The 26,575-nt window shown below is 44.8% G+C and overlaps 1 protein-coding gene across 6 annotated transcripts in view; it reads left to right on the top strand.

The window, feature by feature from the left end:
- ARHGAP32 (Rho GTPase activating protein 32) overlaps positions 1 to 26,575 on the top strand; it is a 470,146-nt gene that overhangs the window by 275,513 nt on the left and 168,058 nt on the right. The window contains exon 1 of one of the 6 annotated variants that reach the window (XM_059719725.1): positions 18,072 to 18,400. The exons of the other annotated variants lie outside the window; for them this stretch is intronic. Within the exon in view, the coding sequence (XP_059575708.1) occupies positions 18,293 to 18,400 (108 nt within the window). The 5' untranslated portion in view covers positions 18,072 to 18,292. Of the gene's footprint in view, positions 1 to 18,071; positions 18,401 to 26,575 lie in introns of those variants that run through there. 6 annotated transcript variants of the gene reach the window in all.

Genomic DNA, 26,575 nt, shown 5'->3' with positions numbered 1-26,575 from the left:
GGAGGACCCCAGAACTCATGACAAGAACACCTATTTGATCATGAGTGGGGGACTAATTAGCACATGGATCTTCCTGGGGGTAGTATGTGAAGGATGCGCACATACTGAGCAGTGCTGAGCTACGGACTCACTATGGCTTGAAATGCTGTTATCTCTGCTGGGGTCCATCCCAAATAATTACATGGTAAATCATAAGCCTTTTGACTTTGGACTAATAGCTTGCATAGTTTTTATTCTCTCAGCTTTTTGGCTAAGATCAAGTGAGACAAGGGGAATCTGAGCTCCAGGGCTGGGGCTTACACATGGGATGCCTGCCTAGATTGGGGAGTGTTGGAAGTGCCAGACCAACTGGTCTGGGAGGCAGGACAGTTGCCTGGTGGTGGAGCCACACAGACGTGACAATTGAGCTCAGCTCAGTCGAATTTTGGAACGTGAATGTTGGTATTGGGCTTTGCCCAATGGAGTTTGGAACGGATTTGGCCTTAAGTAAGAAAAAAAAGTGTATTCTCTCTAAGTAAATGCTAGAGTGCTATGTAAAAGTGTGTCTGTGGAGCATGTGCATTACAACTTGCAGCAGTTTTTAAAAGATGGTAAAATACGTCATTTCTGGGTGAACTAAGTCTATGGGCACTATGTACAAATTGGTGCAGCTGTGTTTATTTCAAAGTCATTTTTTCAAATGTATTCCTACTGTCCATGTGGTTAGGGACTGCAGAGTCTGACAGTAAAGAAGGGAGAAGGGGCTTCCAGGGGAATACGTTAGGGGAAGTAGAGTGCCACAGGGCTACCTGACACCGTGGATTTATTTTTCCTGCTGCTGCAGTGGAAGGGGGACAGATTCAAAGCAAACCTCCAATAACTAGTTTCTATACCTGGAAAATTATATCAAATTTATTAGAGGTGCATGGATAAAGATTTTCTTGGCTGATACCAATAGCCAGTTATTAATATTAACCAGCCATATTGGCCAATACCGATCCGATAACTGATATTAACTGTGAGTTGAGTCATGCTGAGTGGGACAGCTCAGCAGAGCTCTACCTGGCCCTCTCTGCCCCAGTCGCATCTGCGGCATTTGGTGCCTTTTACGCCCAGGACACCGCACTAGCTGCTGTGCTCCAGCCCGGCCTGGCCTGCTGGTAAGGGGTTGGGAATGTATCCGGGGTTACCCTGGCTTGCAGGAGGCAATCCAGGTGTTTGGGGACCCCAGCCAGAATACATAATTATTGGGGAATATTATCAGCTACAATGGCCAAAAAAAGCTGATAGCTGATAATGGCAATTTCCCCTTTTATTGGTGCCAATCCAATAGGCAACCGATATATCGGTACACCTCTAAAATTTATAAATTATTCCAAATATAAAAGCTAATAGTTGGAGATCCATCTTATAAACAGGGTCATCATATATTTGAATAAATATGGTGATTTTGTATACATCGGTTCTGTGATGGACTAACAGAACTAGGGAGTGTGATCACGTTACGATGAAGTTAGGAGACCTGACCAGGTCATTCTGGCAAGTTTGAATACTTTGAAGCCGGGAAGGGCAGCAGCCTCAGTCTGGGAATGAAGAGTAAATCCCCCCATTTTGGTGGGAGGAAGTGGTATACTGTCAAGGGGAGAAGCTGGTGTCCACGTCCAGCCAAGTGTTGTGCTGTGAAAAGAACCATTTCTTGTGCCTCTGTATGGTCTCCAAACATCAACTTTCTCTTCTCTTTTCCTTTCATATTTTGGGCCTGGTCCTGCAAAACATTCTCCTAGAAATGCAGTTTGCATGGTTGTGTATCTGCAAGATCTGTTACTTTTAAATCAGAGGCTTATCTAGGGACATGGACACCTGATTTAAAAAATCTGTGAATGCCCACTGCACCCCAAGAATGTGCTGTAGCCCTGTCCCAACAGTAGCAAATCTACCCTAGCATAAACCAGGAGCAGTTTTCTCATACTTTCAGATGCCTGCCTTTCAGTGCACTGCCTCATTTTGTTTGTCGCTGTCATGGTATAGTTTGCTTCAGGGTTATGCCTCAAGCTTTGCTTCTCTGTTCATGTGCCCATCACCAAAGGCTTTTAAGAGGTTCTTAGGCTATTTCTATGTGCAACTTCAAATCAGACATGCCACCTTGCTGGTACAGTCACTGCTGTAATGACATCCTGCTATAATTCCCCTTATCATTTTCTCCATAAGCATTTTCAGACCCCCACAGTTTGCTTGCTATCTTCTTAATATTTGGAGGAGACACTATTCAATGCACCTTTATAGATATTACTGTTTACTGGCTATAGTACCCACTAAGGCCAAGTACAGAGATTCAAAAAACTTAAGGCAAGATCGATTCAATCTGCAGTTTCTTCTGTGCTGTTTAGATTGAACTGATAACAAACTGAACTGATGATGTTCAGTGTTTGGGTGGCCAAACAACCTTGTGGGTGCTTTCCCCCTGTCTCCCCTTTTCCCCCTGCCCCCTATCTCCTGGAGGTAAAAGGCTGAGGAGGGGGCATTGGGCTGAGCCAATCCCTGCCTAGCTTAGCCAAGAGGGGGGGATGTAAAGCCCCCCATTGGGAGCTACCCCCTCCCCCCCACCCTGCTTGGCAGCCCTGGTTGGGGGAGCGAGTATCAGATGGGAGCAGAGAGGTGTGTTCTTCTCCCATCCTCCTAGGACACAGAAGCTGAGGAGAAGGTAGGGCTGAGCCAATCCCAGCCCTGCTCACTGGGCTGCAACATGGGGGGAGCAAGAAGTCCCCACCACAGGGGTTTTTGTCCTCCTTGCTGCACAGGCCCCAAGCCCAGGGATCCGTTCCTCTGTGCCCCGTGCTGCTGGGCTGACAGGTGCAGGCAGGAAGCAGGCTGGAGAGCAGAGGCTTAATTGCCTCGCTCTTTGACAGCTGGGAGCAGAGCCAATCCTTCTCCACTGGAGCAGACAGCACAGCCCAGGGCTGCAAAGCATTCTGGGGTGCTGGGGGACTATGAGCTAACTTGAGTCAGGAGGGGATCCTTAAACCAGTTTAACCTAAATCAGTTAGGTCTTGATAGTACGTCCAACCAGGTTTATCTTAAACTGGTTTGGGCCATTTTGAAACCGGTTTAAATGCACTGAGCTTCTTATAGATTCATAGATGTTAGGGTCGGAAGGGACCTCAATAGATCATCGAGTCCGACCCCCTGCATAGGCAGGAAAGAGTGCTGGGTTTAGATGACCCCAGCTAGATACTCATCTAACCTCCTCTTGAAGACCCCCAGGGTAGGGGAGAGCACCACCTCCCTTGGGAGCCCGTTCCAGACCTTGGTCACTCGAACTGTGAAGAAGTTCTTCCTAATGTCCAATCTAAATCTGCTCTCTGCTAGCTTGTGGCCATTGTTTCTTGTAACCCCCGGGGGCGCCTTGGTGAATAAATCCTCACCAATTCCCTTCTGTGCCCCCGTGATGAACTTATAGGCAGCCACAAGGTCGCCTCTCAACCTTCTCTTGCGGAGGCTGAAAAGATCCAGTTTCTCTAGTCTCTCCTTGTAGGGCTTGGTCTGTAGGCCCTTGACCATACGAGTTTCCCTTCTCTGGACCCTCTCCAGGTTATCCGCATCCTTCTTGAAGTGCGGCGCCCAGAATTGCACGCAGTACTCCAACTGCGGTCTGACCAGCGCCCGATAGAGGGGAAGTATCACCTCCTCGGACCTATTCATCATGCTTCTGTTCTGTTACAGGTTAAAACCAGTTTCTTAAACCAGTTTATGTGTAACTTCTGTCCATAGCCTAAATCTATGGCATCCTTTGTGAGTTTGTTTTATCGCAACCCCAAGCTTTCTAATTGTTATTTAAGTACCATAATTTCATGAACTAGATCTGAAAGGTTTGCAGATGTAGGTGCATTGATTGTATATATTGCCCTTTATGTAATTGTTGGCAGTTGGCCTCTAAATAGAGTAAACACATCTAAGTGAGTCCTTTCAGTTTCCTGTGAATTGAATGAAACTTAGTGGGTGTGGTTACAGAGAGGATGAAACTAGGTTATGATGGAAAGAAAAAAGGTCAAAACTAAGGTCGTTGGGTCAAAAAACAGAATATTAGCGTCAAAAGAATTAAAGGGCAGGCATGATTTTTTGGGTAGACATGATATCTTTTATTAGACCAACTGAGTATTAAAATTAAAGTATTAAAGAATTAAAATAATTTTCATTTGGAATGGGCCAGAATATGTATTTTTAATTTAAACTTCCTACAGCAGAGGTCAACCATGTTTTCTGGTGTGAGGGGTCGGACTGCCCCATCTGGGGTGGTCATAAAGACTGAGCCGCCGGGGGGGGGGGCGGCAGGGAATATGGCACCACGGTGGGGGGAGCTGAGGTGGGCTAGACAGAAAACTGGAGGGACCGCACTATACATTTTCTGTCCATACATACGTACTTATTTTTTTTAACAATACCCACTTAAACATGCGTTTTATAAATGTTATCTGCCAAAGGAGAATACATTTATATACTGTATGCAAACAGATCAGGCCGGGAGCACCACACATCTGTGGGTTGCAGGAGGAAGTGTGGTGGGCTTAGGTGCACTGGGCAGCCTGGAAAGGAGGCTGGTGGCTTGGACAGGGGCAGTGCTGGGAAGGGGGGCTGCCCCTATAACTGCCCCCCTCAAGCTCGCCACTAGTGCTGCCCCTATGAGCCACTGCCACTGCTTCTCCCAGCCCCTCAGTCGCAGCATGGTTCGGTGAAAGCCCCCCTCTGCCAGAGCTCATGCTGCCGGACTACAGCACGGCATGGGCAGAGCCCTCCTTCCCCTGGAGCCCGGCAGCTGCCTGCGGCACAGTGCACGGAGAGCCCTCTACCGATAAATCCAATGCATAGGCTGGATCCCAAGGCTCTGTGGGCTGTAGGTTGCTATCCTTTCTTCTATGCAATGAAAACCTGGCAATTTTGAACCCAACATGTTGAAAGGGAACTTGTTGAAATGAAGGAAGAAAAGTCCCAAGAGTGACTGTTGTGAGATGATTTCTCAGAGTATGGGCAGGCAGGACCAGGAAGAAGGAGGTGACTTACCTCTCTTTGCTGATGACATGGCCTTGTTTTCTCGTCCTGGGCTGTGGCCTCCTGGGTGCAACAGTAGTGCAGACAGTAAACACCCACACCGGGAAGCAGAATGTCAGACTACATCAACATGAATTAAAATCCCTGCCTGAATCAGTGGGGCTGAGGAAGTAGGAACAAGGTGGCTATATTGAGGGTAACAGACTATGGGCTGGGAGTATTTCTCTGTGGTTGTAAGAAGGCTGGCTGTGATTTCAGGTGGGGGTCAGGGAAGGGATTCACATAGTAGTGGGGTTAGGCATCAGAAGCCCCAGTACTTTGTAGGGACACCTCTGCAGGAGTTACTGGGTGGCACAATATTCCCGAGATGCTGCCAACCCTATTCTTCCCTCTCACCTTCATTGCAGTCTGGACCTGATACCTGTACGGGAAGAGCTGATATCTGTAAGCTCTTTGGAACAGGGTAGTCTTTTCTTTCTGTGCTTGGATTATTAATTTTTTTATGGCTTCCATTCCCAGAAGCCCCATTCATTGACTATTGTTGTGTTAAGTGCTCTGCAAAACAAAAAAGTACTTGGCACAGTGAGAATGCAGTTCCCGATCTGGGCCTGTATGCGTACTTCAATAAAAATAATAGCAATGTGTCTTCCCAGTGTAGATAAGAAACCTTTGGTGTGAACTAATGGCTCTTTGCTCTGGGTAGGGAAGAAGATGCTTAGTAATGTGAATGGTGTGAATGGATGGATACATTAGACGTATTTAAATCTCACTGTTACAGTTCTCTCTATTCTGCTGAAAACAATGTGGTTTTTTTCCTCCTATGCTTCTTGCCTGGGACTCCAGATGTATAATGCTTGGTGGAAATAGGCATTTTTCAGTTACTTTAATTTTTGTCAGCTTAAAAAAACCCTTAATATTGATTTAAGAAGAGGGGAGCAGAGAGAGAGAGAGATTCATAACCTAGAATGACAGGACTGTATCAGTTTTCAAGTCTCTCAGAGGAATAATATGCTTGTTTCCAGCAAAGGGAAAGTAGGCTATGACTAAAACTGTCACTGACCTCGCGCAGAATGTAATGGTTCCTGGAGTTTAAAGAAGAATGCAGCAATAACTAATTCAGTGATTTTTAATACACTTTCCCTAAAAGTCAGCAGTTTTATGGAATGCTCTGCTCAGAAAGAGAAAATATATATCTTTTGTTGCTGTACAACAAATGTATTCACTGGATTTCTGTTCTGAATATAGATGGATGCCTTTCTCAATAAGGTTAAACAATAAATTACTATAGATCTTGACTGCTCTATAGTCTTACATATGTTGCCAGGACATAAAATGAGCCCTTCCTTTGCTTTTTTGTTTTTATACGATGGATTTAATGCAATCTCATTTTTGGGCTAGTGAAGTAGCTTTTACGTGCAAATTTATTTAAATAACAGGCTAACTTTAAAAACAGTCATTTTCTTACAATAAATGGAATATTGCAATGTATGTCCGTGAACTGACAACAGCTAAAGTAAGTACCAGGTTTTGTCTGGAGAGAGCGAGTGTATAAAAGGATGCTTTGTTTGTGTAAAACCACTTTTTTTTTTTTAAGTCAGCTCTTACCATTTAAGTGCCTCTTTGTTTTTGTCTGAAACCACCAAGTGACTGGTTCCTCTCACAGAGCTGTCTCCATTGTCACGGCTGTGTACCTATCCGGTCAGTGGAGCTGAGCCTTTCGTTAGCTAAAACATGAGAATATATGAAGAAGAAGATAATTTTGCAGAAGCGTCTGGTTGGGTTTACATAAGATGGGGCGGGCTCTGGGTATTCCTTTCTGCTCTGTAGAGCAGTGCCATCTAGCGTGCACATCTACGAAGACGTGTTGCCTCTCGGGTTTTTCCTGTCCTGCTGTTGTGAATTATTACTGCTGATAGAATATTTATTGGTTGTTTCAAACTTGCCGTTTTTTACATCTCTCTCTGATAGGCTGTATGAGTCCTGGTCTCCCAGGTTTCCAAATCTCTACCCAAACCAATTATAACAAATATAATGGTTTCCATCCCTCAACCGAGATTGCATGATGTGTTGCACTGATGTGGGTAGAAGAGTAAATTGTCCATCTTTAAGCCTTTTCACATGACTATTCAGGGACTTTTCTTTGTTATATGATTGGTCATTGTTCAAGGAATTTGATAATGAAAAGTGATTTTTTTTTCTTTTTCTTTTCACTGAGGTACTTTTAATCAGAAGTCTCTTGGATGTATTTTTTTTTATTGGTATTAATAGATACTCCTTTAGCTATTTTCTCCATTGAGGAGGTGGAGCATTATATGAGTAAAGGCCTAACCTGCAAAATTTGTATCTAGGTTTCCATCTCCAGTATTGGAGGCCATTTATACCTGGTGCTTTGTTTAGGCTGGTCATAAAGGTGAGGCTGGCTTGTGTAAAATGGGTTGTAATATGTGTTCAGTGCAGTTTGAAATTTCCCCAGATTTGGAAGAATTTGAATCGCATGGTTCAGGCACCTCTTAATTTATACACTACAAAAGGAACGTATTTTGCCTTTGGTAACATCTTCCCTCACCTGGCTGTCAGTGTCTCTTTTAGACATGGAAAAGATTTTTTCTTTCTTTGCAGTGGAATAGAAGTCGTCTTCCCTTTTTGTTCTATACAATACTTCACGTGAGAGCCACTCTGGGCACCCTCTCACATCCACTGTTTGATTCCCAAAATATTTCATTCTGCATAGTACCAGGAGGGACTCTAGAGCTCTCTTACTAGGCACTGGTTCTGAGTTTGAGAAGCATTGAAAGGGTGAATTTATTTTGGAATAATCTCATTTTGTTTCCTGTTAATTGCTAAATAAGACTTTAATGGTCTGTGAAGTGGAACTAACGAGTTATAGCACTGGACTCTCTTATTTACATCTATATTAATCAACCCAACCCGTACCCAAAATAAAGGATGCAAACTGAAGGCACAGTTCTGGTCTTTGAAGTGCTTCATGCATTGCATTGCTACAAACCCTGGAAGTCTCTTACTATACGGATATGTATAAGCTCCTTTTCTGCTATGTAGAAATGATCCAGGAATCGTATCTGAATGCTGCTGTTATGCCATCGAAGAGATACCAAAGGAGGCTATGGAAACCCATCATTACATTAAATTAGTCTCTCTTTGAACAGTAACATGGAAAATATTTCTTTTTCCTTTTTGAGCATAGTCTGTGGTGTAACGAATAACACAGAAGAGCAGGCATGTGTACTTCATATATCAAAGTGCCTATTTCCAAATGTCTGGTATTATAGTCACCAGGGTCAATTAACTAGTGACTAAAGGTGGTTTCCTTTGGAGACAGACTGCGTTTTTCTTTTTGGCTGCTGCTAGTTAAATAATAGGCATTACAATTTTATGGAAATTTGTGTCGGAAACAAAGCATGGTACATAGCCAGAAAGGTGTCCAATTAACTGTCTCAGCTCATGAACTCATTACAAGAAATGTTGTAGCCTTTCCATGTTTACGCTGCAGGTATTGATAGTAATGGAAGATTGCTTGATTTCTATAATTTCAGGATAAATATCCTGATTGTTCACAACGCTGCTTCGGTTTGTGTTCCTGAAGTCTCCGGGGCTTTTAGCAGCCTGTGGACTCCAGTTCGGAGATTTATGGGGTCTGCTGGTGCTGCTGAAAAATTGGTCTCCATGGTGATGAGGACGGTGCTTGACCTAGGGAAAGGCTCCGGGTGGGTGCGGGGAGGCTTTTGCGGCAGTCTTGCAAGATCCTCGCGATGCAGAAGTAGAAGGGTCAAAGGCATCTTGCTTGCCGCAGTCATCAGAAAGGCGGCTCACAGGTTATCAGTGCTGGGCCCAGACAACATTGTCCTTGTGACAATGGGAGAGAAATATTTTGGTGATTAAAGGTGTGCAATGCAAGTAGCAAAGAAACATTTCTCAAAAGAGACTCCAGCCTTGCAGCAAAGCAAAGTGAAGCAGCCGTATTCTGGAAAAGCTGTGCCTCAGAAAAAGCTGTCCACCTGTAAGGGTGGGGGTAGGCTTCATGTCCTTTCTTCAGGGGCTTTATCTCCTTATCCCATAGACAGCTTCTCTGGTCCTGGGGCTGGTCCAACCGTGGCCTTTCTCTTCATTCATTTCTTTGTTTGGTTGTAGTAATGCCTGTCACGTGCAAGGTGTTTTCCCCACAAGTTGTGATCCTTGCCCTGGAAGTTAGGTTTGCTTTAAAGAACTCCTAAAATGTTCAAGGCAGACATGAATATTGAAGGTACTCGGATAACCTTAATTCTGTCCTACGAAGCTGCTACAAGAAGGAATAATATGGGAAAGTGTCCAATAAGCCTTCAAAAATCAGTATTTTGAAACTGTGAACATTTACAATGTCTTAGTAATAGTCTTGTGGTCACTGAACATCACTGCAATGCAGAGTTGATGTTGAACAGGTTTATTCACTCTGCTATTCTTACTTTAACAAATTTAGCTTTCTTCCAGGTTCAACTTTAACACTGAATTTACTGCTTGCATTATTGATGTTGGAAAGATCAGAACATCTTTGTATGCTTTCTATGCCATTTTTACACTGATACGTGATCTCATATATAATCTCACTGTCTTCTAGGTTTTTTTAGGCAGGGAACATAATGTGGGAGCAAGGGTGGTTGTATCTTACCATAGTTGTCAGTTCAATGGTGGGCACATATATTGCTGATTTCACTCTTTGTGGGACTGTGCATAAGCTGATGCCAAATGTATGCCTAATAGATGTGTAAGTCTTAAAAGTTCGACCAACATTTATAGTTCAGCATCTATCATGCTTGAATCCTGTTTAAATCGTCTTCCTCTGAGGCTGACACTTGTAGCCAGTCTGGTTTTGGAGAGCATACAGCTGATCTTTTTCTCTTCGAAATATGAGCAGAAACCTCCCTGGTTTAGCTGAAAGGAGTCCCAAGACCAGCTCTGAATTTGGTTTGAAACGTGAGTGTCAGAAGCCTTCGTCAGAGTAACGGGATCATGTGGCTTTCCATCACAGCAGTCCGTCACGCAGGTAGATGTTCACAGTTGTGTTTCAGCAAGTACCAAGCATCTAGTTCAGGATTTGGATTTTTTTCTTGTGTGCGGGGGAGGGAAATGTATTGGATCCTTTTTATACTTGGCCATTATTTTCTTATCAGTAGGTGCCAAGATGAGTGGCATGTTAAGGTTGATATAGTTTTAGTTGATCAGATTAAATCATCAGCTGAAACCTGGCAGCTATGAGAGTGAGTAGATAATGCATCTGTGTTGCTATATGTATGGAGATGAAATACATAAAATATCGGTGCCTGCTTTTTGCTCTCTAGGGTATAATCAGGAAGCAAAAATTCTGTACTGCAAGTAGCTAAGGGAGAGTCTCCTGTGGCTCAGGTGCTTGGATCCTTTTGCCTTAGAGGAGAAGGATGTAAATCTGACCTTTGTTGCTCTGATGTATGGCACAATGATGAATTCAAAGCCCAAGATAGCCCCCCTCCCTTTTTTTTAACAATGAAATGCATGATATCATGCTAGATAGAGGCTTGAGAAAGATTACTGAATTTACTTTGCATTTAAGTTCTCTAGCTGTAAAATGGAGGGAGTGCATCTCAGCCTTACTAGGACACTGGGAAGATAAATTGACTGATGTACTTGAGTAACTCGCATGCTACAGTAGGTGCCATATAGATATTTAAACAGCAAAGGCAGGCTACGTTAACACCATGTGCATTGATACTAATACTTCGTGTGCTCTGTTAACAGTCAACAAAGCTCAAATATATTGACAAACCCCTACGTTTTCCAGTGCTATGTTCTTGAACTATTAAGCATCCGTTCCCCAAGAAGAGTCTCTTAGAGCTGATCAGCCTTACCTAATGCCTGGAGGGCTGTGAGTTAGGGCCCTTGTTAACATAATGCTGAGACGAAATCAGTTGTGCTGCATCGTGTGTGATGCCATTAGGTCCTTGAGTCAGGTTTGAAGCTGTGAGACATCATCCCATGATTTATTTTTGGCCCATTGCCATTGTTGCATCATGTTTCTATTAAGATCTAGCACGCAGCAAAAGTGGCTATAGAGACCATGTGCTCAGTCCGTGGTTGAGATCAGGAGGATTTTGCATGCTAATCTCATAAAAGCAGTTGTGACTTCTGTCCAAAACACTTCTGCCAACTCATGGCTGTGGCACGGTGTCATTTCTGTACGTTTGTGTAAACCAAGGTAAGTGCGTCTGTGTGAGAGAGGAGGGCAGATGATGATCAGTGCTCTGAAAATGGTGTGTAGAAACCCTGGCATAGAGGTAAATCTGTTTTAGTTGCAATACTTGCTGTGTGAAGTCAGGATTTACGAAGTTGCAGTACTTGAAATCCTGAAGTTATTTTCTATAATTTTCTCTTTTTAATATGAGAAACTACTTTAATGTCTGACAGTCCTCTGGCCATGGTTCTCATTTATACTCTTACACCCACTTGGCAAATGAGAACGGTGTCATACCATGTTTTAGGATATATACAATAACTGTTTAACAATAGCTACTTGTACCCCCAGGGTACAATCAGCATTGTATACAGCAGTCGTCGTATTTACCTAATTAGGGAAAGGCTCCATTTTTGTTGGTTATTGGATTTTCCCTTTCTAGCCAGAGGGAATTTGGCTTCCATTCAGCCTTCCAGAAGGATCAGTGAGTTGAAATGCCTAACTGGTTTTAAGAAGGAGATTTGATCAATTTATTAACAGGATCTTATGTGATAACAAAAGGGGACTAGACATGTTGCCCCTGGAGGACCCTTTCTACTTTCTGTTTTTATGAATAATATATGGTATTAGTTGTATAAAATAATCAGTGGTATGGCCTAGCATCCACATGTTTGTCTTTTGTGTTTTACTGACTAGCTCAGGGCATTATTGGTCTTTGCATTCATATTTCCAGTATGAAAAGAGAGATTTCTTTCTTTTAGTTTCTGTCACAATCTCTCCTTGCAGTTGAGAGGCCAGTCCACAAATCATAATGGCAGCGGTCCTGCACATGGGTTTGCTTTCTAATTTTATTGGGGAAGACCAGATGCAATGGAAGGAGCCACGTCAGGGAATGAAGGAGAATGAGGAAAGATCAGGAACTTGAAGACCAGTGCTTGAATAAATCTACTTGCTCAAAAATAAGACTGCTATTGAGGTGACTTATGCTTTACAATTACCATAATAACAAGGCAGTAGCTTTATCTTTATTACGTCTTATATATTCACTCACCACTACGACTGCAACCGATACTCTGACTGTTTTGCTGTGAGTGGTGGCGGGAGCGATTCGTCTGTAGGGTGAGCCAATTTGGCACACCGTCACCATTTGAAATACACTAATGAACTGCACTTTCTGAGAAGTTTCCCCAGTTTCAAATAAAGGCCTACAAGACATTTTTGTTTCAGATCTCTGCTTGAAGTACAACAGTACATTGTTCCTTGGGAAAAAAAACAAACAAACCTGTGTTACCTGTTATGCAGCTTTGCAACCTATTTCCCTTGCCCTTATTTTGTATTCAGTCTGCAAGCAAATGCATAGCCCAAATTTTTGCTTCCTGGTTCAGGGGCTTGTACTGAGTGCTGTGTCAATTGGAATCGTCTAGAGCAGCGGTTCCAAAACCGTGGTACGTGCACCGCCCATGGTACTCAGATAGCCTGTCAGTGGTACACGTGCTCCGCCCAGACGTTCTGCCCACGAGAGGGGGAGCGAGGCACCCATGTGTACACACACCCCAAGCATACCCTTTTGCCTTGCTCCCACCCTTGTGGGCAGAAGGACGTGGCCCTGCCAGCACACCGCTTCCGGGCAGGGCTGCTGATGCCACTGCTGCAGCCCCCAGGGACATGCTCGGCTTCCCCGATCTCCTGCTGGCTCCGGGCATCAGGTAGGGAAGTGGCGGGGATGTGGCTGCAGCTGAGTGGGAGTGCGGAGCATGGGGCTGGGGCTGGCAGCAGCACGGAGCCTGTGCCAGGGGGTGGCAGCTGTGCAGAGCTTGGGTGTGCAGCATGTGGGTGCAAGGGAGTGTGGGGGGTATGGGGACCCCCCCACATGCTCCCCATGGTGCACAGCCCCATCAGGTGGTGGCAGTAGCAGCAACAGGCAGGGATACTCAATTCACCTGTGCCCAGCACAGGCGCCTGGCAGGGCATGGCTCTGGCCAATGCTACACATTGCAGCGAGGGATACAGCCTTTGCTAGGCCATCTGTATCTCCAGCGCTCCCTGTGCACACATGCAGCTCTTGCACTCGCTAGGCAGGCGAGGGAAGCCCCACATGCTGGAGCCAGCTGTCTTCCCTGTCGGGGCTGCGCAGTGTGGGAGGGAAGCCCCAGGTACCTTCCCCTGGGGGGTGAGGAAGGCAGCCAGCTTCAGCGCGTACTGACTGCCTGGCGGAGGATGCACCCCTCGATGTGATGTGCAGTGCTGGCCCGAGCCGTGCCTGTGCCCTGAGCACGCTCGGCTGCTGCTGTGCCATGGGGGGAGCGTGTGGGGTCCCCACACCTCCCCACCCTCCCTCACACCCCACACACCCACACCCTGGCCCCACAGCCCCCCACATATACACAACCCTGCAACATGCCCCCCACACACACAGCCACACCCCCTCACTAATCCTCCCTTACACCCCCATACACACCACCTTAAGTGCTGGTGGTACTTAAGATTGTATCATTTTAAATTGGTGGTACACAATCTGTCCGAGTTCGGTCACTACTGCTTTCGCAGATTTGGGTGTGTTGTAAATCAAGGGAAACAGCAAAAGAAATATTGTCCCCGGCTACATTTATTTGTTTTTATTTATATATTTCTTAAAGATCCAGTTGGAGGAAAGGTGCTGTAATAGAGTAGCACATTGTACACGCCTGAGAACAGTGGGGTCTCTGATGGACTGTCTTCGCAAATCAGTGTTTCAGCTTTGTTTTCCACCTCAGCAGCAAGGGTTTCCATTTTTTGACTACAGAAACCTAGCCAGGTTACTGTGAAATGTCTTTTTTCTTATGTGATGATGTTAGAGGGTGCAGAGTCCTTACCACTACTTCTACATTTGAGGCTAGGGAATGAAAAGCCTTTAGAACAGGGGTAGGCAATTACTTTGGCTGGAGGGCCACTTAATGAGTTTTGTTGAACTGTCAAGGGCTGCAAGGGTAGCCCTGCCCCTTGATAGTTGCACCGTCCCCTGTTGCCATCGTGGGACCTGAAGTCTTGCCCATGACCCCCAACCTTTGCCATTGGAAGTCCCTCCCATTGCCCCCAGAAGGACTCCTTTCCGGAGGGGGGTTTGCCGTCTTGGAACCAGAAAAAAACCCAACAAATTATATACTAAAAATCAAGCATCTACTATAACATATTTTAATTTTATTTCAAAAAATGTATTTGTCTTATTTGTGTGGGTTTGTGGGGTATATGTAGTGTCGATTACATAATAGCTCAAAATGTTTATTCTCGTACAGTAAAAGCTCTGTTATCCGGCATCCCCTGGGAATGGGGAATACTGGATAACAAAATGTGCTGGTTAATTGAGCAGCCTGAACAGGTGTCCTTACTTGTTCGGGCTGCTGCTTCGCCCGCTGTGTCTGGGGTGTCGCCACCCCTCCCTCAGCATTACCGACCCTCCCATGGGCCCTGCGGGCCCCGCGGGACAGGGAGGCAGGCCCCACGCAGTCTGTTATGCCCCTGGGCCGTGGGGCCTCAGCAGCACTAGCTGCTTTGCCCCGCCATGGGGGCTCGGAGAAACTGGGAAGTGCCATGGTGGGTGCTTCCAATTTCACTTTACCTTACAAGCCGGCATGCCGGTTAGTAGAGCATGCTGGCTTGTAAGGTGCCGGATAACACGGCTTTCACTGTATGTTGTGGAGGGGAGGGGATGGAGAGAGTGGTATAGGGTTTGTGGGGGGTGTTTATGCGGTTTGTGGGGGGTTGTGGGTGTGTGGGGGGAGTTGTGGGGTGTGTGGAAGGAGGATATGTAGGGGTGTGGCTGGGGGGTTGTGAATGCACGTGTATGGTGGGGTGTGCATGTGGGAGCCCGTCCTACAGCCACCCCCCACACACACGCCCCCCTCCTCCCCCCTTGCACACAGCTCCTGCCACCAGCAATAGCGGCAGGCCTTCAGGGTGCTCACGACCTGTGGCAGGCAGAGCCCCCCAGCAGCGCGTGGTTCTACCACAGCTTCCCCACCTGTGGGTCCAGGGTCAGGACCGTCCCATGGGTGAGGGTGGGAGGGCAGTGTATGCTGCCCTTGCAGGAGTGAGCGGGGCTCGGCCCTATGCACACACAGCAGGGGCAGCCTGGGGCCAAGCTGAATATAGTAAATTGGTAGGCATCCACTCGTGGGCCAGATGAAATCATCTGGTGGGCTGGATGCGGCCCACAGGCCGTATTTTGCCCACCCCTATTTTAGAACATGAAGCTAGCCTCAACCCACCATGTATGACCCACTGCATCTGCATGTGTGGGAGGAAGGGTGCCCATGGGAACCAGGTGACCTTAACCAAGGTGGCTAGGGCTGCATGTGTGATGAAATAACTGCGAACGTACAAGTCGCACCAGCAGTTTGCAGTTCTGATATAAGGAGTTAATTAGTGTGGGAAGAGGAAAGAAAGAAAAAATTCACATCAGGGCGGAATGATCACTTGGTTAGGGCAAGAATAATGTCTATTTTCACTTGTAGTTTCTATGTTGGAAATGGCATTATTTGGATAGGCATGGCCTATACTGCTTTCCTTGGGTTTGGTGGGCGAGTGGTGGGGTAGAAGGTGAGGGGGCCTGGATTTTGTGCTGAAATGGCCGATCTGAGTTGCACACTATTAGACCAAGGAGTTCAGCAGGAAGTAAAGGAATTTGTATTCAGAAAAACAGCAAAGACCTTTCAAATCACAAGGATGTGTACAGCATTTCAGCATGGGACCTGAAAAAGTGGGAGTGATGGATTAAATTGTGCTGCTTTTGTAGAGGAGACATACATATGGGCAGAGTAGCCAAGTGCCAAAGGCGGCATGGAGACATTTCACTGAAAGACATTGGCACAGGCCCTGCTTAAATAGGTATCAGTTGTGTGAAAGGAGAGAGTTTATTTAAAATTCATAGTCTACAGAGCTAAGAGACCTGAGATGTGATTTTATGGGACTAGTCAGTGGAACAAACCATGGTGTTAATCTTGGTGGATGCTAATGTGATAAATTATCACCCCATCCTGTGGCCGCCAGCCCATCCCTCCAGTGTTTAGTCAGAATATTCTAAACAGGAAACCAGTTTAAAACAATCCACTCAAGTTACCTTCTTCATGGGGACCGAAGAGCCCATCTTGGGACAGTGACAGCTTTTTCTAGACAAGGCAATATTACAGTGTTAATGGTGAATGTCTCTTAGCCTTGCTAGAAACGGAGGATTTGTCCCTTTGGAAAGAGACAATTCTCCCACGGGACATGCAGAGCCTTCAAACTTTTGATGTGCTTATCATCCTGCAAAACTAGTTTTGGAGGTATTTTAGTTTCATTTTTCTGTATTTTCTGTTTCCGTTTTTTGTTGAAGAAAGGTTGAGAAGTTTCTAAAAGACTTTGGGCTTTTTTTCTATAAGGTGTATAAAGACTTTTCAGAGCATAAATTTGGGCTGGCTGCATAACTCTCTCCTCATTCACTACTTGTGATGCCATCCACAAACTCTTGGTGAGAAAGCCTTTTACACTCCTGCACTTTGTACTTGCTGTTCAATATGTTCTTGAAGGACAGATTTAGGCACGGTACAGAGAACAAAGCTAGCCTCGAGGTAATTTAGGTGATTATTCTAGCCACACAGCTTCCACGAACCTGGTGGGCGCGTGGTACAGGAGAGCACCTTCTGCTGAAGAAGACCCAGAAAATTAAAATGTGGCTGCTTTCATTAAGAGTTAAATTAAACTATATGAGCAAACTGAATGGAAGCCAATTCCAGTTTAATCCAGAGCTCTAGCCACTCAGCTCTTCCACAACCTATAGAAAAACAACATACTCAACTAATGAAACACGAGAGAGAACCGTGACATCATCAGAATCACCACCCATTGGCTCATCGGTGGCATGAAGGAAGATACTGTAACCTAGCAACTTCTAAGAACTGATTTAACTCTTTCTGAGAACTGCTTTAACTCTTTCTTGCATGACACCCTAGGTAATTTTGGATTAAACTAAAAGAATTAAATTGTAATTTGTCCAAAGACCTGCTTGACACAGCCGTTAGACAAAATTACTTTAGGTAAAATTCCATTTTACCCTGGGAATTTGTAATTGCCACAGTGACAAGTATGGGAAGAGCTATCTGCATTTTCTTCCCTTTTATAGAGCAAAAATGACATGCATGGATACACTGGATAATATTAGAACCACTTGCATCCTTAATACATTGTGAAGTGCTGCTGCTCACAATGGAAATGCTGGTAATAGTGTTAAGAAGCTCATTAACTGGTTCCTGGCATTCTGGACCCTGCTGCAATAACAATATAATATAATCTTCAGTGGAACTGGTGGTTCTTTGGACAGTTGACTTATCAGATGCACTTAAAACTAAGACCAAAATTGTTGGCTGGAAGGGAAGGAAATGTTTTCCCTTTAATAATATATCTGCACCTGGGTGCGGAATGATCAAATCACAGCAGTGAATATGACCTGTAATTTGATTTGCAAGCACTTAGGCATTTCTCATTCCATGGTGATAACACAGAGTCCTTGTACAAACTAACACAGTAATAAAAACACATTCAGGTAATTACTTGAATAGGGCAGTCCTGGCTTCTGCTGGGAGACTTCAGCAGCAGATTCTTTCTTCCTCTTCCGAATCTTACTTATTATCCTTAGCAATCTGCATGGGGAACAGAATTATCATATTCCAAACATTAAGGAGAAGATCCTGCCCTGACCTGCACTCTGTGCAGCATGCTTGCTTACGCTGGGATTTCATGCAGCTGGAAGTCTGGGCAGTTTGATAGCAATGGAAGAGAAGGAAGACTCCAAAATCAGCTGGCGTTAAACAGTGCTGTGTTTCAGGCATGTGATGGCAGTTTGCTGTCACTTTTTTTTTCTTTTCTTTTTTTTTTCCCTTTTGAGCTGTAGCAGCAGACTTTCATGCCTAGCTTGAACACAATCCCTGCATGCATTCCCTCCCTCTCTGTTTCTCTTGGCTCTTGTTAAGCTCCACGGCTTGTCTTGTGGGACCTTTCCAATGAGAGCGAGAGAGAGAGAAAGGAACACCACTGATTTCTCTACAGTGCAAATTGAGCATGAAATGGGCAGTGTGGAAACGGCTAACGGGGCTACGGAGGGAGATCTTAAATGCTATTCATAGGCACATTCATCTGAAAGAGCACCGGCACCAGGAAAAGGGGAGAGTGAGTGAACCGAATGTGGGGAATTTAATTTGATTTTGCTAGGCTGGAGTTCTTGCGTTTCGGAGCTGATGCCTGGAAGGTTTTTTCAATTAGCTGCTGGGAGACTAAGGAGAGACCTGGAACTGTTAGGCCTTGGCTAGGGATTTCATCCATGGAAAGAATAGATCATTGTAGCAGGGGTAAGTAGAGTACAGACTTGCAGAGATCCTGTTCGTTTTATAAACAATCCTTTTATTTATTTATTTTTTTTAATATTGAAAAATTGAATTTTACCAAGAGTCGGGGAAATGAGTGAAGCCTGGCATCAAATGGTAACAGGAAGATAAAGTAAATGAAAGAGACTCCAGCTTAGCAGGCGGTGTTTTCTGTGCAGAGCTCTCAGATGTTGCTGGAAGGAGCTTTTGTGTAAAATCTGTTGCTTTGCAGCCTTTAAAACCGATGACAAAATGATCAGATTTCCCCACCCTCACAGGGATTAACCTTTGGCCTTTTGTTAGGTTTTATACACTGAGGAAGTCATTGTAACAGAATTACTGTGAAGGAAGGGGTTAACTTGGGGGAAAAAAAGTTAATGTTTGTGTTTCTCACCCTATTCAACAAATGGGCTGATTTGTTTTTTTAAAATTGTTAACTTACAGTGAATTCATTAATGTCTATTAGAGAAACCAGAGAGTAATAATACAAAGCATTTGTTGCATTTTATGTGCCATGTTATGCTTGCTCTTAATTGTTGCTTATAACACGCACACAACATATCCTCGTTAGGAAGTAGGACGTACATGAGTTTTTGGTGAAACTGATTGAAATGTAGTGATATTTTCTTCCTTCGCTAATCTTTCCCCTTCCTGTCCGTGCCCATGAAAACAGTCATTGCAATACAGTGATATATAGCGGGAGAGTGCACATTCGCTCCACACAAAGAATTTAATAAACATCTTCTGACTGTTCAGCTACTGAATACGCCACAGGGATGTGTAATTCCAGTTGTAGATGCCACGCAGAGAAACCTAAGAGAGGTGGATAAATCTTTCCGTAGGATTGTGAACAAACTTTTCATTCGGAGCCAGTAAATAATTCACCCAGCAGGCTCCTGCACTTTTTAGGAATACAAACTTCACTCTTTAGCGGTTGGCTTTTAAAAATCCTGCTATTTTACAGCTACTGTAGTTTGGTTAGGGTTAGCTGGAGCTGGCAGATGTGCAAATAAATACACCACTCCCGGGAGGAGTTTGGGGAAGGACTCGAGAATTGCCCCTTGTTCCTGGTGAGGTGGGTAGTAGTTACTGCAGCCTTTTCCAGGGTATTGCCTTCCCGTTTGTGGCGACTCGGCTCGGTTGGCTTTTGCTCAGAGGGGGTGGAGTTAAGGCCCTGCTCATAGGCCCTGCCTATTTGCTTCTGGAGAGCCTGCTCTCCCTCTTCTCACTTTCACCTGGGGTAGCGATCCAGTCCCGTCATACCCGGGCTGCGGAGACCTTTTAAATGCCCTTATAGCTCTGGATGGAAGGATTGGGCTGAGTGATGCTTGAGCCACATATTTGATTTTCATTTGAGATGATGCATTTCCCATCACGCTAGCTTAAAGGGACACTGTGATACAAATTATACGACAGTAAAGGACCTTACCATTCTTACAAGCGCAGTAAGGACAAAGATGATGTGAAATCCTTAAACACTGAAGCTCCTTTTCCTCCATCCTGAGTCCTGCTTGCATTTTTCTGCATCAGCCTCAGGAGCAGGAGCCGTGTCTCCACGCTACTCTCAGCTAAACACTTTCGGAAGATTGAATGGGTTGCCCTGCAGGCAGGCAGCGTTACCAGTCCCAGCGGCTCAAGAATCAGGAGATTGGCTTCAAAATGCAAAACTTAAAAGTGCATAAATTGTGTGAGCTTTCTTTATTTGGGGCCTGGTTCATTGTGATGCACCAGTGTCATGTTTTCACACTTTGAAGGCTTTGAATTGTCACTCGCCTCTGTTCGGGGGCTTCTGGAAAAATAACGAATATCGAAACAGTCGCAATGAAATCTCAAGAGTGGGAATTAGCGAGATAAAGATTTTTTAAAAATTCCCCTGTGACCTCCATAGCACATTGCTTTCCTGATTTATTTGAAAGGCAGCTTCCATAAAAATACTCTTATTAAAATAAAACCAGAAAAGAAGACGTACAGTTGGGACCTAGTGTATTGTACCAGGAGGTGTCTCTAGAAGTGCTGTAATGTTTGCAATTAAACCTTTCTCACCAATATGAAATGAATGCAATTTTATATCCTTGAGTATTTAACATATGCTTGCAATTGCTTTTATCAGGGACATAGTTCAATGATACAATACCTTGTTTTACGGAAAATTATTTTTCATTTTCTACGCTTATACCTGGAGAAAATTTTAATTTCTTTTTGGCTGCATTATTCTTATTGCTTTCTTTACTTCCTCTGGAAGTCCTGATGTCTGCAGAGCAGATCACATGGGGCTATGGGCAATGAAATGATGGTTGCTTTCCTCCCGCAGAACCGATGTGATAATCTTTGAGGGATGTCAGCACTCAAGTATCTCATCATGAAAATGCAGTGGCTACTATATAAGACATTGTGTCCCTCCCCCACTTTCCTTCTTTCTCAGAGTGAAATGTTCTGTTTTTTCATCAGGGCAAAAATATAACTTAATCAACAACGTGCCATAATGGCGACAGTGTGGATGGTTATCTGCGTGTCTCAAAGGCCAAATCTACATGCAGACTTTTGTTGGCATAGCTGCGTGTCTGTCAGTGGTGTGATTCGTCACAGTCAGAGCTGTGCCCATGAAAGTCCCCAGTGTATATATAGCTGTGCTGGCAAAACTGTGCTTTTGCTGTTAGTGCTTGTTTCGAACTGAGGAGAGAGGACTGGAATAAACACTGGCTTCTCTTTGTTTGCTTCCAGGCTCTTAAGCTTTTAAGATGCACTTATGTCATGTTTCCCAATTTTCCCTGAAACCAAAAGGACTAGAAATGGGGGTTTCTAGGGTTCCAGGAAAAAAATTAAAACATCCAAAATGTACTGGCAACACATAGCCTCATCAGAAGCATCTCCTCTCACCCTTGCGTTTTGCCCAGTGCTTTGTCAAACTTTCCAGAAAAAGGAATAAGCTTAAGTTCAGACCTAAAAGGCACAGGCAAGTTTAACTGGTCAAAGAAAGAAGCAGATTCTAGTCTATAGGCCTTACCTTGGCTATATGTATTAAGTAGGCTACGGCTTCAGCATCGTCAATGGTCGCACCTGCTATATATTCTGGTTTGTGAAGAAGCAGCTTCTCAGTAGGCAAATTAATACAGAATGGAAGGCAGTGGCAGTTCCATCTAGGAAACCCACAGGTGGCATGCAGCTTACGGAGAAATCATTATGGTACATACTCAGCCGTTCAGCAAATATAGTGCCTAAGGCTGTGCTCTGAGTCTGTAATTTTTGTTTTTCTGAATGTCAGATATTTTAACCATATGACAACATTCTGTTTTCAAGCTTTGAAGCCAGCCCCTCATTGACTGTAACTGGAAAATTACATCTAACAATGGGCAGCATCAACAGGTGACTTTTTATGAGCAATTCTATTCTTAGGAGGATTTTTTCTTCTTACATATTTAGAAATGGAATCACAAAACCATACAAGAAAGTTGTTACAACTTAATACAGGTCTGCTCTGAAAATGGATCTTATGATGTGGTTTTATGGAGTTGTCTCTCAATAATTTTCAGATCCGAATATGCTCAGCTTACAAGTAGAAAAGTGTATCCTAGATATGAGATCTGAAATTTAAGATGAGTTCTTTGCAAACGTGTCATCACCAGGGATCCTGGTTCTCTCTGTTTAAAATCCCAGATTCTCTGATAAAAATCCCCAAATCCACATTTTTCCATGATTAAAATGAAACACCACTATATACATATAGTACCAGTTGCACACAATGTTTTATTGATATCTGGAAGTCTTAGTGCCTCAATCATTATATTAAAATAAATTCTAAGTATCTATACAGTTTGGCATTTGATTTAGTTTTTTTCAGTCACGGAAAATCAAAGCTGCTTCTGCCCTCTTCACTCACCAGGACGTGGGTCCAGCTGTGGCTGTCCCCACCACTGCTCTGTGGCATCAAACAGCCCTGATCATGCCGGTGCTCTGTCCCTGCCCATGTCATTGTTCCTCACTCATGACCCCGCAGCCCCCCCGAGCCCTGCTGATGCCCCTCACTCCTAACCCACAGCCCACAGCTCCCCCAGTGTGTGAGAAAGGGAGTGGGTGTGTGGGGAAGGCAGAGGGACACAGGCAACATGGCAGTGGGGGCATGTACCCCCCCCCGAGATTTCTGCACCCACAACAGAGTGCATGGCATGGGGCTGCAGCTGGGCCAAACCAGCTCCAGCAGGAGCTGCCTCTGCAGCCCAGCAGGTGGGAGGGAGCGTGGCACCGCTGTGGTGAGGCACAGCAGTGGCAGTGATGGCAGTGTGGAGTTGTGATCCCACCAGTGCTGGCGAGCAGGGGGTGCCTCACCTTGGTGGCCATGGTGGTACATCACACCCTCCCACATCAGGTCCTACCTGCTGGGTGGTGGAGGCAGTACTTGCTTGGAGCTGGTCTGACCTGGCTGCAGCCCAATGCCCTGCTAGGGGCGCAGAAATCTTGTGGGGCACATGCTCCACCTGCCCCTCCACTGCATCACCTGTGCCTCCCTCCCTCCCCTCAAATGCATGTCCTGTGGCCCTTCCCTTCTGCCCCCTTAGACTTACCTGGAGGGAACTGCAGGAGCTACTCTCTACACTGCCTAGCTGTCCCGTGCATGTGTGCGCATGCACATACATGTGGTCCCTCTGCCTGATTGCTTTCTTCCTGCTTCCGCCAGCCTCAAGAAGCCCCTTGCAGGCTGGAATTCTGCTAGCTTTCAAGGGGAAACCCATAGTTTCCTGGGTTTTTTCCTCCTTTAAAGGGGAAAATCCATGATTTTCTTTTTAAAGAAAAAATTAAGAGAAAATCAGCGTTTTTCTTTGTTAAAGGAGAAAATCTGCATTTTTCCACAACAGACAGAAAATTTGGATCTCTGATCATCACCAGCAGTGACAGTTCTTCAGACCAAATTGTTATAGCTTATTCCTGTGTATAATCCTGCTTTCTGCTTTGAATATGTGTCGTTACTGATCCTGTTGTTGGTGTGCGTGTGCTTCAGGCATATGAGATCAGATTTTTTTGAATAACAGCAGCCAGCAGAAGCATGCATGTCATGCATACCACCTCAGGCTTCTGTTTAGGGATGCAAAGGATGGAGAGGCCTGAGTCTTTCTACTGCCTATAGCAGCAAGATGAAGCCTGGCAAGCACCTTCCAATTAGCTTCACAAGGTTTTTTGGGTAGATGTGCTATCTTTTTTTTAGACTAACTAAATAGTTAGAAAAATGTTCTTTGCAAGCTTTTGGGCACAAACACACTTCTTCAGACATTGGGAGACTATGCTGGTGTTAGGTGTTCTCCAAGGTAGAAAAGAAGCTAAAGTATAACAAGAAGTCTGTGAAAAGGCAAGTGAGTGGAAGTTTGGAAGACAGTGGATAGAGCTGGGAGGAGAGGGGAGAAGGAAGGGAAATGTGTGAAGGAATGCAAGTGGTCAGCTTGAGACAGGTTACCTGGTATGTCATATGTCAAGCAGGTTATAATGTGTCATAAATCCAAGGTCTATATTAGGTCCATAATTTTTTGTATCCCCCAGATTTATGAAGTGAAGTTTGTAGGCTTGTCTACAAAAGGTGTTTTGTAAGTTCCCTTTGAAGATAGAACTGTGAGATCCAAGAGGGAGTGATTGTCCTGTGAGAAGTGGGCATTTGACTGGCCTGTGTGGCATTCATACTCCATGGCATCAGAGTTTCTTCAGGGACTTTTACATAATTGTTCTCTGGTCAGAAAACCTTCCTGGGGGCCTCAGTTTTAGCCTCCCTGAGATTTAAGAAGCCTTTGTTCAAGCCTCTCCCATCACCTCACTTTGAAACTGGTTTTCTTTGGGGCTATCACTGTAGCCATGAGAGTGAGCAAGCTGGATTCGTAGACTGTGAGGCTGGAAGGAACCTCAGGAGATCATAGAGTCCAGCCCCCCTGCACCAACCAGGAAAGACAATTGGGGTCAGGTGACCCCAGCAAGGTGACCTTAGCTGCACATTTCTGCTTCTCTCATCTCCCCAACAGCATTCCAGTGGGACCAAGTAGTGCTTAGACCTCATCTAAAGTTCATTACCAGAAATGTCTTGGATTTTCATTTGCCTCAGTCTATCAGCATACCCAAAACCACACTTGACCCTGGGAGAGATTAAATTACAGATGCTTACTAGTTCCTGGGCTGTATTTTATTATATTCTAAAGAACAAACCTGATTGTTGCCCTGTTTCCTGCCTCAGCCAGATGTTTTCTAGGCCCAGCTATCTTTTCACAGAGACTATTAAAATGGATATTATTAGATATTTTATTATGTTACCCACTAACTGACATTCCCTTCCAGTTCACCCCAGCACAATCAGCATGGTCTACCTGCTCAATTAATATGCCAGTAGCAGAAATATGGGAGGGAACAATGTAATATAGCCTACCAAGCTTTATCAAAAATTATGCCTTGATGTAACCTGCCAGGTCAGATTCCAGATTCTTGAGTACTTGAATCACCATTGAACTGATGTAACTGGAACTCCTCATTCCCACCATTTGGGGGTGGGGAGTGGGGATGGTACTTATTAGGCACCCACTTAGATACATACTTGAAGAGGACAGAACAAATAATTGTCACAGAATGACTGTGCTTTAAGATGCTTCAGTCAGCGCAGATCTGTGACCCACCTTTCATCCTCACCTTTTTGGAGTCCCCAGTGACCATAGGCTTTGAACTGGGAGGGAGTTAAAGGAGTGTTGTAACCACTCTGCTTTTATACCCCTTCATAGGAGCACACGGCAGCATGATGGATGCTGATTTTGTGTGCATGAGGTATGTGTGTACTTATGGTGGGATCCACGTGCGTGGCAGCATCTCAGAGACCTGCAGTTCTCCATTGGTTCTGTCCATTCACAATTGAAGGTAGCATTTCATTTTGCAGTTAAAGACACTCTTAAGAATCACGCTTCCATCAGATAATGCTGCTGGCTATTTTTGCATCTAACAAAGGGAGAAAAAAATTGGAAGGAATTAGGGGAAAAACAGATTTTCCCCTATTTTTACCAGCTTGTTTAGAGCTTTCAGTTACCTAGAAGAAGGTGTGTAGAGGACATGACATTCCCCTGTCTCAGTGTGCATTAGGAAAGGGGCATAGGCCACAATTTAATTTCATACAACTCACGGGACTGCTGTTGTATCATAATACCTCTTCTAGTATATTCTAGAGGCATTTTCTATTGGAGGCTTTACTGCATCATCCTAACAGCTGTTTAAAAGCAATGAATAGAAAACATCTTTTGAATGCTCTCAGCCTTTACATAAGAGATGTGGTGGTATCTGGATTAAAAATACAACCACACTATTGAATTTATAACTAACCAAAATAGCAGCACTTAGTAAACTAATGGGGCCTGAGCAGATTGATCCTTGAGATGCTTATACACAGATGTGTCATGCACGTGCAAAACAAAAGGGGGCAACTGATGAACAATGTTGCTTGCATGTCCCTTGCCATGATGATAAGGGTGGTAGTAGCAAGCTCATGTTGCAACAAGGTAAAGGCTCCATTGGTTGCCTATGGATGGTTTGTGATGCTTGTGGTCTCAGGGTGGTGACAGATGTGTAGGCCCCCACTCTAACTCATGGTGCTTTATGTAAAGCACCACGAGCTAGTGTCCCGTCCCTGTCCCGTCCATCCCCCCACACACACTCTGTGGTTGTTCACAGGAAAGGATGGGGAAGGGGGAAAAAGCTGCCAGCTGGGGTTTGCCTGGCCTGAGTTCAAAGGGGTGGGGCTGAGGGCGGCTGCAAGGTGGGGGGGACTCCAGTCCACCCAGTTCCCCTCCCCCTCAGGCCATGCAAACCCCAGCCGTAGCTCACTCCCCTTTCTTTCCAGCCCAGCCCAGCCTTGATTGCATGACAGATTAAGCCTAGATTAAGACAAATTCCCTAAGGCACTCCACCATGCCTTCATCTAATCCCTCATTTGATGAGGGTTAATTTGTCGTGTGAGTGGCCACTTTAAACGTGT

The sequence above is a fragment of the Alligator mississippiensis genome, chromosome 16 (assembly GCF_030867095.1).
Source record: "Alligator mississippiensis isolate rAllMis1 chromosome 16, rAllMis1, whole genome shotgun sequence".
NCBI lineage: Eukaryota > Metazoa > Chordata > Crocodylia > Alligatoridae > Alligator > Alligator mississippiensis.
Note: the sequence above shows the minus strand (reverse complement) of the source record. Positions and strands in the feature narration are given on the sequence as shown.